Source organism: Triticum dicoccoides, chromosome 3B (assembly GCF_002162155.2).
Source record: "Triticum dicoccoides isolate Atlit2015 ecotype Zavitan chromosome 3B, WEW_v2.0, whole genome shotgun sequence".
In the NCBI taxonomy this organism is placed as follows: Eukaryota; Viridiplantae; Streptophyta; class Magnoliopsida; order Poales; family Poaceae; genus Triticum; species Triticum dicoccoides.
Genome location: NC_041385.1, coordinates 760,209,249 through 760,223,754, shown reverse-complemented (window position 1 = coordinate 760,223,754; position 14,506 = coordinate 760,209,249). Strand labels below are relative to the sequence as shown.

The 14,506-nt window shown below is 50.7% G+C and overlaps 1 protein-coding gene and 1 pseudogene across 6 annotated transcripts; one reads left to right on the top strand and one right to left on the bottom strand.

The window, feature by feature from the left end:
- Positions 1 to 6: 6 nt before the first annotated feature.
- On the bottom strand, positions 7 to 7,194 carry LOC119278329 (serine/threonine-protein kinase Nek3-like). 6 transcript variants are annotated; one of them, XR_005137705.1, is made up of 19 exons: positions 6,932 to 7,194; positions 6,746 to 6,817; positions 5,162 to 5,216; positions 4,148 to 5,071; positions 3,831 to 3,899; positions 2,931 to 3,052; positions 2,777 to 2,843; positions 2,608 to 2,673; positions 2,411 to 2,457; positions 2,260 to 2,320; positions 2,100 to 2,180; positions 1,967 to 2,009; positions 1,820 to 1,869; positions 1,648 to 1,729; positions 1,514 to 1,563; positions 1,361 to 1,434; positions 1,213 to 1,262; positions 653 to 1,106; positions 7 to 472 (listed from the first exon to the last, which is right to left on the bottom strand). XR_005137705.1 is itself a non-coding variant. In XM_037559689.1 (16 exons), exons 5-16 carry the CDS (start codon positions 3,831 to 3,833, stop codon positions 1,357 to 1,359), a joined length of 735 nt encoding a protein of 244 aa, XP_037415586.1. In that variant the 5' UTR covers positions 3,834 to 3,899; positions 4,148 to 5,071; positions 5,162 to 5,216; positions 6,746 to 6,817; positions 6,932 to 7,194. The 6 variants fall into 6 exon arrangements, 1 of the variants encoding a protein (XP_037415586.1); XR_005137706.1 differs by having other exon boundaries at positions 2,275 to 2,320; XR_005137702.1 differs by having other exon boundaries at positions 7 to 475; positions 1,514 to 1,729.
- A 2,757-nt stretch (positions 7,195 to 9,951) lies between these two features.
- The window catches only part of LOC119279937, a 23,385-nt pseudogene continuing 18,830 nt past the window's right edge, over positions 9,952 to 14,506 (top strand).

Genomic DNA, 14,506 nt, shown 5'->3' with positions numbered 1-14,506 from the left:
CAGAAATCTCTCTCTCTCGTTGGATCAATGGGGCACTGAACTCAAGCAAGTCCTCTAGAGCCTCAGCTCGCTGCCGGTAGGTCGTCGTGTCGAACCTCTTCTGCCTCCAATCGGACGAACTTCCGAGTTGATTATTGTCGATACTGAGCAGGTTCAAATCACGAGTGTTGGTGTGGCTTTCGCTGTCCCCCCGGAGCACTTGGAAAGTGCATTTGTCCTTGGTGATTGATTTGTCACTGATAGATGGTGGCAAGAGCTTCATGATGGGATGCAATGGATCTTCAGATGATGCCAGTGGGAACTCAGCAATTCTGTCGATTCAAGGTGCGTTAACTGAAACATCAGGAGACTTCAATCCGGTGAGAATGTCGGCGATTCGCCTCTTCTCAGCTGCTTTGAACATGTGTGGGGAAAGTGATGCTCGCCGTGTAGCTTGTATTGTCTAGTCCACTGAAGACCTTGACGGCGGAGGCTGCTAGTGTCAAAACAATAAAAGGTTAATGCATAATATTTGATCAAAGTACACACAATACGTCACACATGTACTACACATAACGCGAACCTACAAGTTGATACACAGCTCTCCCGCGTGTTCAGTTATTTTTTACTGTGTACAAGAGTTTAACCTTTTGTATGGCCAGATAGTACGTACCACCTCTTTATGAGCTATTCTAGCATGAAATGTTTTTGCAGGTTCTAGCCGTCTCCTAGGAGTCGAGGACGCCCTTCGTGGAGTAGGTCCCGGTGATCTTGTTTCTTTTGAATGTTTATCCTGCATCGCTTCTTTGACAACTTCCTTGGTGACCTGGACTGGTAACCGACCCATCTCTTGATGAAGCAGTTCTGAACAATCTTTTGCTGTTCTGGTAGACTGAGGAGGGCCATGGTTAGCAGTGGCATTGTCAAGTTCCACAATCCTCTGTACTTTAAATGAATGACTCTTAATATATCGGGGTTTGCAATTGTCTTTATCATCAGAACACACAGTCTTGTTTTTTTTCATGTCTGTTAGGAAGTATAGCTGGGAACATATTGCAAGCCGGACTTTTCGATTGGATTTCCAACACATAGGGCTGAAGATGCGGATAGTTTAGCAGATCTACATCCTGGAAAACATAATCAGTATGAGGCGATGACATGCGCAAATGAGTGCAGAAACAAGATTATAGTCATTAAAATAAAATATATATTCTCTAGGAAAATGACTCGTACACGGTCTGTGATCTGGATTTCTGCGCAGCATGCTTTTGATGAGTCCCCTACTGCATGACAGAAAATAAACATATTATAAAAATAATTTTCAGATGCCATGAATAGCTCACAAGAAATTCCTACAAGTTAATACGTTACAAGTGCTTACAATGCGCCAGAATATATAGTCGGTAGAGGGGCGACAACAGACTTGTTAATCTTGTTTATCAGTGTCTGCATATCCTGTTAGGGAAAAACATCATCTTAAATGCAACTTTTGGTGAAACGTTATACCAAATGCTTAAAGAGCATATCGACTTACAAATGCACTGAACGCATGCTTCAGCGCAGTCATCTCATAGATGCAGCATCCTGAAAATTGCAGATGTTTAGACAAGAGAATAATGCGACATTCAGAGCAAGACATGTGACTGAATATTAGATAGGAATACTTGCCTAACGACCACACGTCGGACTTGGAGCCATATGGAATGTCAGGAACAAGTTCAGGGCACATGTAACTGGGAGTTCCTACAACCTTCAGAATAAACACAATATATCAAATTATATAAGCAACTTATATATTAGAAAGAAACACATGCCTGTGGATTGAGCAAGAACAACTTACCGACAAAGCTAAATCATCAGAAGTAAACACTTTAGCCAGCCCAAAATCACCTGTTTCACACAACATATATATTCGGAAACAGAAGATATTGCCGTCAGTTCTTTCAAGTATTTTCCATAGTAACTGATTTTATTAGAGCATACCTACCGATCTGTATATTTTGGTCCTTTGTAAGAAATATATTTGAACACTGAAAAAAAGTACTATGCATGGTGAGCAACCGGCTAGGCTTAACTGAAATGAAATGTGAGTACCAGATAAAGGTTACAAATGTAACAACCTTGACATCTCGATGAAGTATATGATTGGCATGCAAGTAATCAAGCGCCATCAGGAGCTGCACAAGCCACACACAGAGTTTCTGCATCCAGAAAAATTGGCATTACAACGGGGCAAAATTCAGTAAGCGGAATTAGCGGCTACTGAACAAGACATATTACAAAGTAGTTGAGCACCTCCTCCGAGAAATGGTTGCCGTTAGCCTTCTTAATGGCCTCTAGCCTGCAAATGCACAGAGAAAAACAGAGAAGCACAATTTCATTACAGGTTCCAAATTCAGTTCAGAGCTCACTTCACAAGTTACACACATACATGTCCCCTCCCCTGCAGTAACCAATCATGATGCACACATAGCACCCCTGATGACAACAACAAAAAACACGAATTTCAGATGTCGGCGGTCACATGAATCCTTTCGTCAGAACATTTTTTCTTTTTGAAATTTTCAGCATGAACATTGAAACATTGCAAGATAAGATCATAAGAGAAGAGGGGAGGAGCATGCTCACCTTCTCCACCCAAGAATCTTTGTATTCCACGATGTAAGGGCTCCTTTCTTTTGCGATGAGCTCGATCTGCATGAACAAAATGCTGAATTTCATCCAAAGGTCAAACAAACCATGCATCTAAGTTGAATGTTGACATGTGACATGGCACAAAATAGGGAATGAAAGAGACCTCTTGGTGCGCGGATCGCCGGCACCTGACGGTCTGACAGGCAGGCCGGATCTTCTTCAAGACATACCTGCAGCAAGGCATACTTGAGATTGAGAGATGGTCTAGGGAATGTGGAGAGCAAGCAAGGGTGGAATTGCAATGGAATTGCACCAACCTCTTCCTCTCAACCTTGTGCCTCACCAGGAGCGCAGAGCCAAAGGAGCCCTTCCCAATCTGCTCCAGCACCTCGTCTGATTCAGCCCAAATAGCTTCTTCCCTGCCAAGAATCATATGGCCCTGAAGGGGAATCACAAGAAAAACACCCAAGGAATTGAATTTATTACGTTGCCTGTGCTGATTCTTGCAAGGAAACAGACTGGAGAAAATTTCAACGAGCCACGCCAAGGACGAATTCGATTCTAGAGTCAGAAAGAAAGAAAAAAGAAGGAAGCAGAACGGACGCGTGGTCAATACATGTGCAGAGTGTTGTAAATTAACAACTACCTAAAGAATGCTACCACACACCAATTTACTAAAAATGACAATTAACTTTGAAACTTAATTAATGTATCCTTGAATGAAAATAACTAAATAAAATATCAGTATAAGGACTCTTAACATCTTAATACAGTGTATTTATTTATCTCGTGTACAGAAGTTCAGTTAAGTTTGTTAGAACCAGGCTGAGAGCTTCATTTCCTAGTAATAAGCGCAGGCAACAAACTCAAACCACCATGATGAAAAATTAGGATGTTAGTAAGCCATTAGGATCCACGTCTTGGTGCAACGAAATTATTGAATGATGAACAAAGTACTACACTAACTCCTAGGTCAGTGTTTCTTGTATAACCTTGCCTATAATTTGAAAGATTATGCAGTATGCTGCTTGGAAACATGGTACTCGAGCAATTCTTTTCAGGTTGTCCAACTATTACTGGAAATAGCGTTTTCCATCTAAAAACACAATCATTCACTGTATTTAAGTTTTTTAACATTTGCAGCAAGGGAACCTAAGAAGAATGCGTATTCCCTATAAATGGTGGATAAAACTATACGCCAACAGGCTACATCATACCATTATGTCAACTGCACAAAAGAACTGTTGGTAAAGCCATACGCAAGGCAACTGAACTTCTCTGCAAAACTGAATGAAAGGATGATAGATAGTCTATACTAATTTATAATACACTTAGAATCAAAAACATGTATAATATACTAATATATTGTATAGACAAAACACTGCCATTAGTTCTATACTTCTAGTGCATGCTGTAGACACAGGCTCGACATTCATTAAATTGCAGTATTTTAATGGCTGCTAAAAGAACAAACACCTTAAACTACAGAGGGCATGGACAGCAAAGAACACCTAGTCACAGAGGCGACACTCACCAGCAAGCAAGCGCACGCACAACGCAACCGTCTTAACCCCTTCACTCACTTCATCATCGTGTAGTTGAACTGCTTCCACCCCAGGCGCTGCACCTCGCAAACCCTGAGGCGCTCAACGCCCAGGTAGAAGAAGGTATTCTTTGAGGTCGCACCGGATGCAACAGAACACTGGATACAGTAGGCATCGGCTAGCTCGGAGGCGTACCCTGCATAGAACAGCTTTGCCATCTCTGACAAGCTGGCACAGTATTGTAATCAACATGTTATGCATTATTTTTCTAACTCAGCAAAAAAATATTATGTGAGAATACATGAGTAAAACAACTGACGAACTGTTTTGTTGTATGGAAGAATCAGGAGTTTATCTATGTAACAATCATCAACCAGATTATAGACTAAGGCTGTAAAATTGCGTTGATGCATCCCAGTATCCATAAATCTTACTATTTCACATACAGCACCCAAAATGAATCAAATGCTGGAGATTCCGAAAAAATGTTGTCCCACAGTTTATTAGCTACATGGAACTGGTGCAGCCAAGCAGCCCTTTTTTTATGCTGAACAAAAACAGTAGCCCCAGCACAACCATCACATGTTTGGTAAAACTTATTGAGTAAATAGATCAGTCTAATCCTCAATTTTTAGCCTATGCATGCCATCTTTAAGGAAAAAGAGGTAAATGTCATTATCAAATAAAACATGTAGGAAGTTAGTGTAAGAAATAAGGAAAAAATATCTCATGATTTCATGAGTCAAAGCAATAACGATTCATGTATCTTGTTAGCTGCTCCAACAACAGTGTGAATCTCCTCAATGAAGAGAATGACCTGTCCATCAGAATCTGCGTCTTATTTAAGCCTATCCTCAAATTTTCCTCGATATTTTGCACCGGCAATCAAAGCACCCATGTCAATTGGTAATTAGCTGCTCAAAACAAAAGTAAAAATCACTCATAAGATCCTCGTGATATAACCCTCGACAATATAGCATCCTTGCATTGACAAGTATACTTACTCGACAATTTGTCAGTGCTTGTGGGACATCTCCTTGCACTATCCTCTGAGCAAGCCTAAATAAGAATGGAAAATACAGTAAGAGAAACTACTTACATACTCACCACCCAATCATGAGGGTTACCAGGGTATCTGATTAGAAACTATTAGTTAGTTTTGCAATGCACTGGAAAAGACCATATATCCATAATGGTAACAAATCTCACTGCGGCAATATCTCTAACAGTTCAGAAATATTACATATTACAAAACAACACAATAGCACACGCAGTAGCAGTAGCAAGCAACATTCCCTACACTCTTACATCGAGTGACCATCCTCTCACACAGCAAACAGAACAACAACCAAGTCTCTCTAGCCCCCCTGATTGCTAGAAATCACTCTGTGGCCCTTGCTAGAAATCCCTGATTACCGGCTAGACAATTCTCTCCCGCTAACAGCTGCATGACGTCTCTTTTCTTCTCACCCTCTCTCCTTCAGATCAACACATTTGTCATTTGGGAAAACAGTAGATAAAATTGGATAAATATTCAATGTATATACATGAATTCAACAGTAGCTACGATGGTCACATACTTCATCTTCTTTTCTATTAGAGTAGACACCCAATCAAGAGAGTTGATGGTGCTCCTCCTCAACTCGTGGTGGTGAAGGAAGAGAGAGGGGTGCAGCCCGCCGTGACGAATATGGACGGGGCTTGTCTTGGCCGGAGCACGTCGTCATCATCAGGCTGGAGCTGATCTCGAGGGGAGGGCTGCAACACCTCGTCCCCACCATGATGGTAGTGCGTTCGCGGTGCTCGTCGCCGCCGCCGCAACATACTCCGCCTCGTCCCCACCATGGTGGTAGCACGTCCGCGGTGCTCCATGGTCGTCGCCGCCGCCGTGACATACTCCGCCTCGTCCCCACCATGGTGGTAGCACGTCCGCGGTCTCCATGGTCGACGTCTTCCTCCCGCGCCGCCGCGCGTCGGGCTCGCACAGGCGACGGTGAAGTCTTGCGGAGGAGGACGGCAAGGGCGTGAGGAGGAGGAAGTCGTCGCCAGGAGGCACCGCGTCGGCGTGAGGTGGAGAGCCAGATCGGGGTGCCCATGACCCACGCGTGGCGGCCATGAGAATGACCTCAAATCTTCACAGACCCGGCGACGGTCTGGAGAGCTGGTGATTGCAGCCGCGGAAGCATGAGGATGGTCGAACAAAGAAAAGAATGGGAATAGGTCCACATCGATTACCAGGAGTATTATCGATAACCAATGAATTTTCCCATGTACGTATTAGCAATGATTTTCGATTGCCTTCTGTTGCGGACATGTACCTGAACCAAACATGGATGAATTCCGATGTAACACCGTCAAATTCCCCTTGCCCATCCCTGATGAATTCCCATGTACCTGAAATAAACATGGGACGTTGAACCTCACACCCTGTGAACTCCCATTCCCCACATCCTACTCCCCCAACCAAACGCGCTGTTAATCCTAGAACCACGGGAGCAGCGGCCAACACAGTGATGCAACCAAATTCGCATTGATCGAGCGGTACCATAGGAAAAGGCAGCGGGGGGTTGGGGGATTTGGAGCATTACCTTGAGGATGTCGAGCCTGATGGAGCTGTAGACGACACCGACGCCGATGCGGACCGCGGAGACCCTGGCCACCTGCCAAAGCAACATCGCGAGGGGAAGAAACCGACCGCTCAGTAAGTCAGATCTGATCAGCGAGGCTGCGGACGAATCGGCGGAGGGGTAGGGAGGGGTGCGTCGGTCGCTTACGAGGATGAGTCTGCTCTTTGTCGGTGGTTCCTAGCACCCTGCCGGTTCTGCATAGGTGGCGGCGGCCTGGATCAGCGCCGGCTCCTGAAGGGGATCGGCGAACGGCTCCTCAAGGGGTTCGGCGCCGTCGAAGGGATCCGCGGCGGCCATTGGAGGCCTCGATCCTTGATGCGAGCGCGAGGGCTGTGACGAAGGACTGGATTGCGAGTCGCCTGATGGGAGTGCGAGGGCGGCGGCGAAGCGATCTGGAGGCTTCGCTCGAGGCCACTCTGGAGGGGAGTCGCTCGTGCGTGCGAGCGGATGATTTTCTGTCGTTTTTTTTCGTACGTCTTCTGTAGTAGATTTTTTTTCGCTGGTTTTTTTTCGTTCAGGCATGCGAGTGCGAGGCGTGCGAGGGACGGGAGGCATTGCTCTTACGTGGTTTTGCTTGGTTTTTTTTGGTATAGGGAAGGTGGGAGGGAGGACGAAAATAAACCAGCGAAAAAAACCGGAAGACTATTCACCAACCGCTCTATTAGGAGTAGAGATTAATGGACTCGTCTAATCTTTTACTGGGCTTACTTGACTGGCCCATATCTAACTCTTCCAGCGCCTATCTGGCCCATATCTCTCCCGGTGAATCATTTCTTTTACCCTTCCTTCGTCAAGCTCGCACCCATCTGAAACCTTCGACTGAATCTGCTCACCTCTTATGGTGTCCATCGGCCAAAAGCAGCAAGGGTACCCTAGGTTACCAAAATTTACCCGGGGCGGCCGCCCCTACACGACCCCACGCTGGATCCGCCCCTGCCTGGAGCGGAGCGGCTCGCTCTTACAAAAAATTGGAGCGACGGTTTCGGCGATCTCAGAAATCGGGAATCTGGAGTTGGCTTTATTTACGAGCAGCTGCCACCGCGAAGTGAATCAAGGCGGTCACGTACCGGTTCGCTACTTCTATCTCCCCTGTTCTCGTGTGTTCGCCTGGACCTAAGGCCACCTTACCTGTTGAGCCGGCTGGGCTCCAGCCCACCCAGGTTGGCCTGCTAACACGTACGAGAAGCTGGAGCCAGGGGCCGAACGAATTTCTGAGCGCTAGCGCTCGCGCCGGAAGCTGGCGATCCAAAAACGAAGCTGGATTTGTGGATTTATTGGAGTGAGAGAGCTGCCGGACAGGCCCTAACTCTCGACTGGGAGAACCGGTGGAACCCAAAGCCAATAATGGCGGGCTCTCCCTCCCCACTCCCACACACCCCCAGTTCACCCCACTGCCCTCCCAATCCCCACATCCCCACGCCTCGGCGCAGATGGCGCCGTCGGGGCCGAGGAAGCGCAGGGTGAACCGCCCGGAGAACGAGGAGGTGGCGGCCTGGCTCTTCTTGAAGCACCGGGCCATGGCGGAGCAGCAGCCGGGCGGCCTCCCGGAGCACCAGGCCCGCGCGCTCTCCACCGCCTACCGCTGCGTCTGCGCCACCAACGTGCCCATCCGAACCTTCGGCGACCTGGCCCGTCTCAGGTGCGCATCTCCTCGCCTCTTTCAAATCAAACTGTTTCCATTTACGCCACTGCCTGTTAGGATGAGGCGAGGTTTCGGTCGGTTTCGGGGTCGCGCGTCTTTGGATCTGAGCAGTGCATTCCGTCTGCATAACTTTGAGCCTGTAGCATAATAGGTTTCAGCTCCATCGTGTGTCCATTTGCTCGGAATTGCTCTGCTGCAGGTGTATGCTGAAATCAATTTAGGTCATTACCAGCAATGGTCCTTAGCTCCCTAGTTTGGTTTCAAGACTTATTATCTGGTATTTATCATGGATCCTTATTGTATGACTACCAGACTACCTATCCTAACATTTGAAGAAACTGGAAATTAGTACTGTCACTTTATTTTTGTTTGGTGTTTCCTTGCATGTCTACATCCTTCTAAATTCATCATGAAGTCACCCGCAAAAAAATCAAAAAAAATCATAAAGTACTTGGGCTATCAGGTAGTTGTTCATGAATATAGCCCTGTAATTAGGTAGCTATCGTAGTCACAGAAAAGTATCTTTCCAAAGAACATGAAGAAGTGTCACACAGCTATTCTAAAATTTATATTATTGCCATGTTTGCAATTATTTTGAATTCATGATGCTCATTCTGCTACTAATAGTATTTGACACCTTTTACATTTTCTTATCAGGAATTTTGTCCTGGCATATTACTAAATTTATCCTAATGGCAAGCAGAACTATGCTTATTTTGGTCTTTGTTATGTTAGTTCATTGCTATGTGCTTGTTTTCCTGCTCTATTATGTTGGTATTGTCTAGTAGTACTCCCTCCGATCCAAAATAAGTGTCGCAGTTCTAAACTAAAGTTAGTTCAACGTTAGTTCAAAGCTGTGACACTTATTATGGATCGAAAGGAGTAATAGCTTTGTTATCAAGTAGCCATGTTGACTGATATTCCCCAGCCTTGCAAGTTGTCTGGCTACTGTTTTATTATTTTCAATGAATGCTTTGGATGCCTACTGCAAATCAGGGAAAGAGCTGCAGGTTGCAAATAAATCTCAGACCTTGACTCAAATGCACCAAGGTGCATCCAGTTACTCATACACTCAGGCGTTTGATCTGGAACTGGGGGTACAGATCTAAACTTTCTTTCTTGCATCGTCTAGAGCACAAATTCATGCATTTGCTGTTGAAATGCAAAAAAGTACAGCCTTCCATTCCTTGCAAAGATGATTTTCTTTTCTTTTCTTTTTCTCTTTTACCGGGAAGATTAAGTATCCAGTAATTTTCTTTTCTTTATTGACGGGAAGATTCAGTAATAAATGCAAAAAATTATTTGTATTTTTATTTACCTGCCGCAGAATTAACTCTGGACTGTAAAAAGAACTCTCGACTGTAAAAAAAAACGGTGAATAGCAAAGCCAAAACTTCCGAACCAGTAATGGCGGGCTCCTCCTCCTCACTCCCAAACCCCAAACCCTAACCCCCTTCCCACTCCCCCCACACCCCCACATCCCAAGTCCCCTCCAAATCCCACGCCCCCATACCCCACGACGCGGATGGCGCCGTCGGTGCCGAAGAAGAAGCGCAAGGTGAGCCTCCCGGAGAACGAGGTCGCGGCCAGGATCTTCGAGAAGCACCGCTCCATGGCGGCGCAGCAGCCGGCCGGCCTCCCGGACCACCAGGCCCGCGCGCTCTCCGCCGCCTACACCGGCGTTTCCTCCGCCAAGGAGCCCGTCCGGACCCCCGGCGACCTGGCCCGTCCCAAGTGCGCAACCCCCCGCCTCTCTCGAACCTCTTCCTCATACGCTGCTGAGACGAGCCTGGGTTCCGGTCGATTTCGGGGTCTCGCGCTTTGGATCAGCGCTGCAGTCACACTGCTGCTCTAAGACGAACGGGTCGGTTTATGATTTGGGCGCCTTAGCTCTGGGATCTTAGTTCTGTTCGGTGGATGTAAGGGCATCTCCAGCCGTTGGCCCTGGGGGCGTCTAAAAGCGCCGCCTGGGGGTGAGCCGGCGCAAAAAATGGTCTTGGGGGCGAGTACCGCCTGGGGGTGAGCCGTCGGCCCCCAGGGCCGCCCCCAGGCGCGTATTTAAAAAAAACCGTTCGGCGAAGTTATGATAAAAACTAGTTATATTTCGGCCAACCATGGCAAGTTTCGGCGAAATTCGTCCAAACATTACATTAACCTAATCTAAAGTAAAAGAAAGTGGCTGAAGTCGTCGCCGCCATTGTCGTCGGCGGCCTTCTCCTCCTTGACGCGGGTGCCCCTGCTGGACCCCTGCCCGGCGTCGCCTTGGCGAACAGGCGGCGGCGCGTCGTCGTCGTCGTCGCTGTCGCATAAGATGACGACCCCGCCTTCCTCGCGGCCGCGTCGGCGCTCCTCGAAGCGGCGTAGGCCGGCGCACTAGCGCTCCTTCTGCTTCTCCCGGCGCGCCTTCTCCAACGCGATGGATTCCTGGCGCGCCCATTCGAGGGCCGCGTCGTCGTCGTCGAACTCCGCGTTCACCGGCGCCAGCCCCGGCTCCGTCTTCACGGGCGCCAGCCCCGGCTCCGTCTTTGGCTTGACGAAGCGCGGAGGAGCCGACGAGGACGAGGCGCGCCGGCCGCCCCCGTTGATGACGATGCCGGCGCTGCGAGTGCGCCGGCCGAGCGGCGTCTCCACCGCGGGCTCGGCCTTGACGCCGAGCAGCGCCGGAGAGCCGGAGGAATGGGAAGAAGAGCGCGATGAGGAGGAAGAAGAAGAAGCGCGGAACCTCCTCGGCGCCAACGGCCCGACGCGTCGGTGCTGCGCCGGGGCGGCCACCCTCGCCGATGGGTACGCCAACGGCGGGTCGTTGCCGCCCTCGAGGTACGTGAGCACGCCCTCGAGTGTGCGGCCGGGGACGCCCCACCAGAGGTGGCGCCCCTCGCTGTTCTGCCGGCCGCCGACCACCGGAGCGCCGTTGGTGGACGCAAAGTGCTCCTGCTGGCGGCGCTGGAAATACGCCGCCCAGGCCGCGTGGTTGTCGGCGGCGTACTGGGGGAGGGAGCGGTGGGCGTCGGTGAGGGACGCGTGCAAGATGTCGACCTCCTCGGCGAAGTACCTCGGCTTCACCACGGCGTCGGGCAACGAGGGAATGGGCACTCCCCCGGCGCTGAGCCTCCACCCCGTTGGCCCGGCGCGCATGTCCGGCGGCGCCGGGATGTTCGCCTGGAACAGGAGCCAGGACTCCTGTTCGCGGAGCGAACGGCGACCGAAGCCGTTGGCCGCCGCCTCGTCTCCGGGAAGCGTTCTGCCATGGCGACGGTGGGGCTGGGCGGGCTCGGGAGAGGTAGAGGGAGGGGCTGGGCGGCGGCGCTCGGGAGAGGCACGGAGAGGGAGGGGCTGGACGTCGGCGAGGGGGGCTGGTGTGGGCACAGGCGAGTGGAGGCCGCCGGCTTTTATAGCCGGCCCGCGCCCGTGTGTACGCGTGCGAGGGAGGGGAGGCGTCGGCGCACCGTCCCGTGAAGCGCCGCCCGTGAGGAATCAATGGCAAGGCTGAAGACGAGGCGCCGAGTCGCTGACGCGGCTGGCCCACGTCTTTTTCGCGCCAAAACAGTTCGCCCCGGCGCCCCCGTGCGCCCCCCAGCGCGCCGGGTTCGGGCTCGGTCCGCCGACGCTGTTTTCGGCCCAAGCCGGCGAAAATCGGGCTCCTGGGGGCGCGACTGGGCCGTTTTTTCGGCGCCGGCATGAAAAAATCGCCTAGGGAGGCCTTCCTGGGGGCGCGGCTGGAGATGCCCTAACGGCCTAGTCCTTGGGGGATTTTAGTTGTGCCCATTTGGTCCGAGCATGAATTTTCGGTTTGGATAGCTATTGGTCTGTGGAATCATAAGTTGATCCGTTGATTTGCTGCAGGTATATGCTGAAATCGATCTAGGTCGTTACTATTTTTATATGGCGAGGTGTATTTATATCCATTCCTTTAGGGTTGCCATTCTACTTGGGATTTGCCTGCAAGTAGATGACCAGAGAAGTGGTATAAGTCTATAACAGTATGGCTTTAGTTTTGATCCATATTCTAGAGCTCTCTCCCCTTGATTTTTCTTTTGTGTGTTGAATTTAGAGGTGGAAATTGCCCACTAGATTAATGTGTGGAGTGTATCTAGTACCAATGGTTGCTTTCTGCATTGAGTTGCATCGATTTTTGAGAAACTTAACATTTTCTGAATTAGTTTAATCGTTGTTGTTGCTTCTTCGGTTCTATTATTTTTGTCAGGGGAGTTGGAGGTTGGGTTGTTGACGTCATGGAAGACTCCTTTCCAGGGTCCAGCCTTGATTTGTCCCCTCCGAGAAGTAATACACCAGGAGAAACGGGTAATAGTTTTCTTGATTGCTCATGTGTCCTCTGGAATCTGTTATTCCTTTTTCATCATCAGGATGACAACAAGTCTTCTTCCCCTTCAGTTTTACCAATACTCAGTTCAATGGAAACAGTCAAACAGGTCTATTATTACATCTTAATTAAAGGGTACTGTCCTTTCAACAGGGAAGAAGAACACACGAAACAAACCTTATGTGCCATGGTTGAAATCAGCTGCTTATGCAATAATGATCACACTCTACAGGTATGATTTTTTTAGGGTGGGGGTGGGGGGCTATCTTGCCTAAATTTTTGTTGTTCACGCTGCAAAGTTAGTGCAACCTTAGTACAAAGGGCAACATTTAATCAGAGCAAAAGGGAAAAGACACTTGAATATGCAACAGCAGATATTGACAGTTGTTTACCGAAAAAGGCTTTCGCCCCGCTTTATATATAAAGCAACAACCCACAAGCATCCAGTACAACCACACGCTACGCCACCGCAACACACGCACACACCCAGGACGGGATACAAAGGCGCTGAGCGCAGCAACACTACTCCTAGCACTACCGCCCCGAAGATATGAAGCTACATATGACGAACCATGCGCTCCAAGGCGGCGCCTTCAGGAAGGAAACGACGCCGGAGCGCCGCCACCGCCCGATCCAAGGATCAAAGTTTCCCTCGGAGACGAATGACGGGCAATGAGAGCCGCGACGACGCCTTCAAGAAGGGAGCGATCTTCGCCGTCGCCGGTCCGTCCGAAGATAGAGCAGGTTTTCACCTCGGCCAACATTCACCGCCACCGAACGCCACACCCCGGCAACCACGCCGCCCACACGGCCATGATGAGCGGGCAGCACCAAGGCGCGGGCTTTGTCCAAGAGCACCGCGCCACCACCACCACCAGGGCCGCCGCCCCAGCATCCAAGACCTCGACACCACCTCACCCGTGACCCGGTGCACCCCAACGAAAGAGACGAGCGGAAAGGTCCCACCTTTCGCGCCCCTGGGCAACCCCCAGCGTCGAGACCCAATAGGTCGGCCAGAACCGGCATCCACCGACCCATCCTGCTACCCCAAGCACGAGATGAGCTCGGTCCTGCAGCATCGTGCGCAAGACAAGCTCGGTCCTGCTGCATCGTGCGAGAGACGAGCTTGGTCCTGCTGCATCGTGCGCGAGACGAGCTCTGTCTTGCGGCATCGGGCGCGAGACGAGCGGTGGATCGCAGCTGGGAAAGGACCAGCCCTTTGATGGGAGTAGCGCCCGGGCGACAAGGAGATGGGGTGAAGGACGAGACGGCCCGAACGCACACAAACCGACGCCGGAGGAGCCGGCCGTTGCCGCGGACAGATCTGTCAAGTCACCGTGAAGCCGCCACGACACCGGTAGGCCGCCGAGACCTACCCATGTCGCCGCCCATGGCCGGAGCAGCAGCCACGCCCGACCGCTGCCCTACCCGCGTCGCCCGGCGGGTTCCAAGCGCCGGAGCCGCCGGGCACGCACCACCGGAGCCAGGCGCCACCGGCCGGCCCCCAAAGCCAGATCCGGACAGATCCGGCCCGAGACCGGTCACGCGCCACCTCCCGAGACGGGAGCACCGTAGCCGCCATGCAGCGCGCAGCCCGAGGATCGCCGGAGCGCCGCCACAACAGGCCACCCCGCCGCCCCGCGAGACCGCCGCCGCGCCGCTGGATACCGCGGGCGTCCAGCACCGTCGCTCGAAGGGGCCGCCCCGTGCTGGCGCCCACAAGCGGACGGGGAAGGAGGGCCCCGCCGCCGCCTCCTCC

Coding starts and splice junctions, on each gene's coding strand:
- LOC119278329 (XM_037559689.1), bottom strand. Junction 2,458..2,607: donor AAGATTCTTGGGTGGAGAAG/GTGAGCATGCTC, acceptor TGTTGTCATCAG/GGGTGCTATGTGTGCATCAT. Junction 2,321..2,410: donor TACTGCAGGGGAGGGGACAT/GTATGTGTGTAA, acceptor GTGCATTTGCAG/GCTAGAGGCCATTAAGAAGG.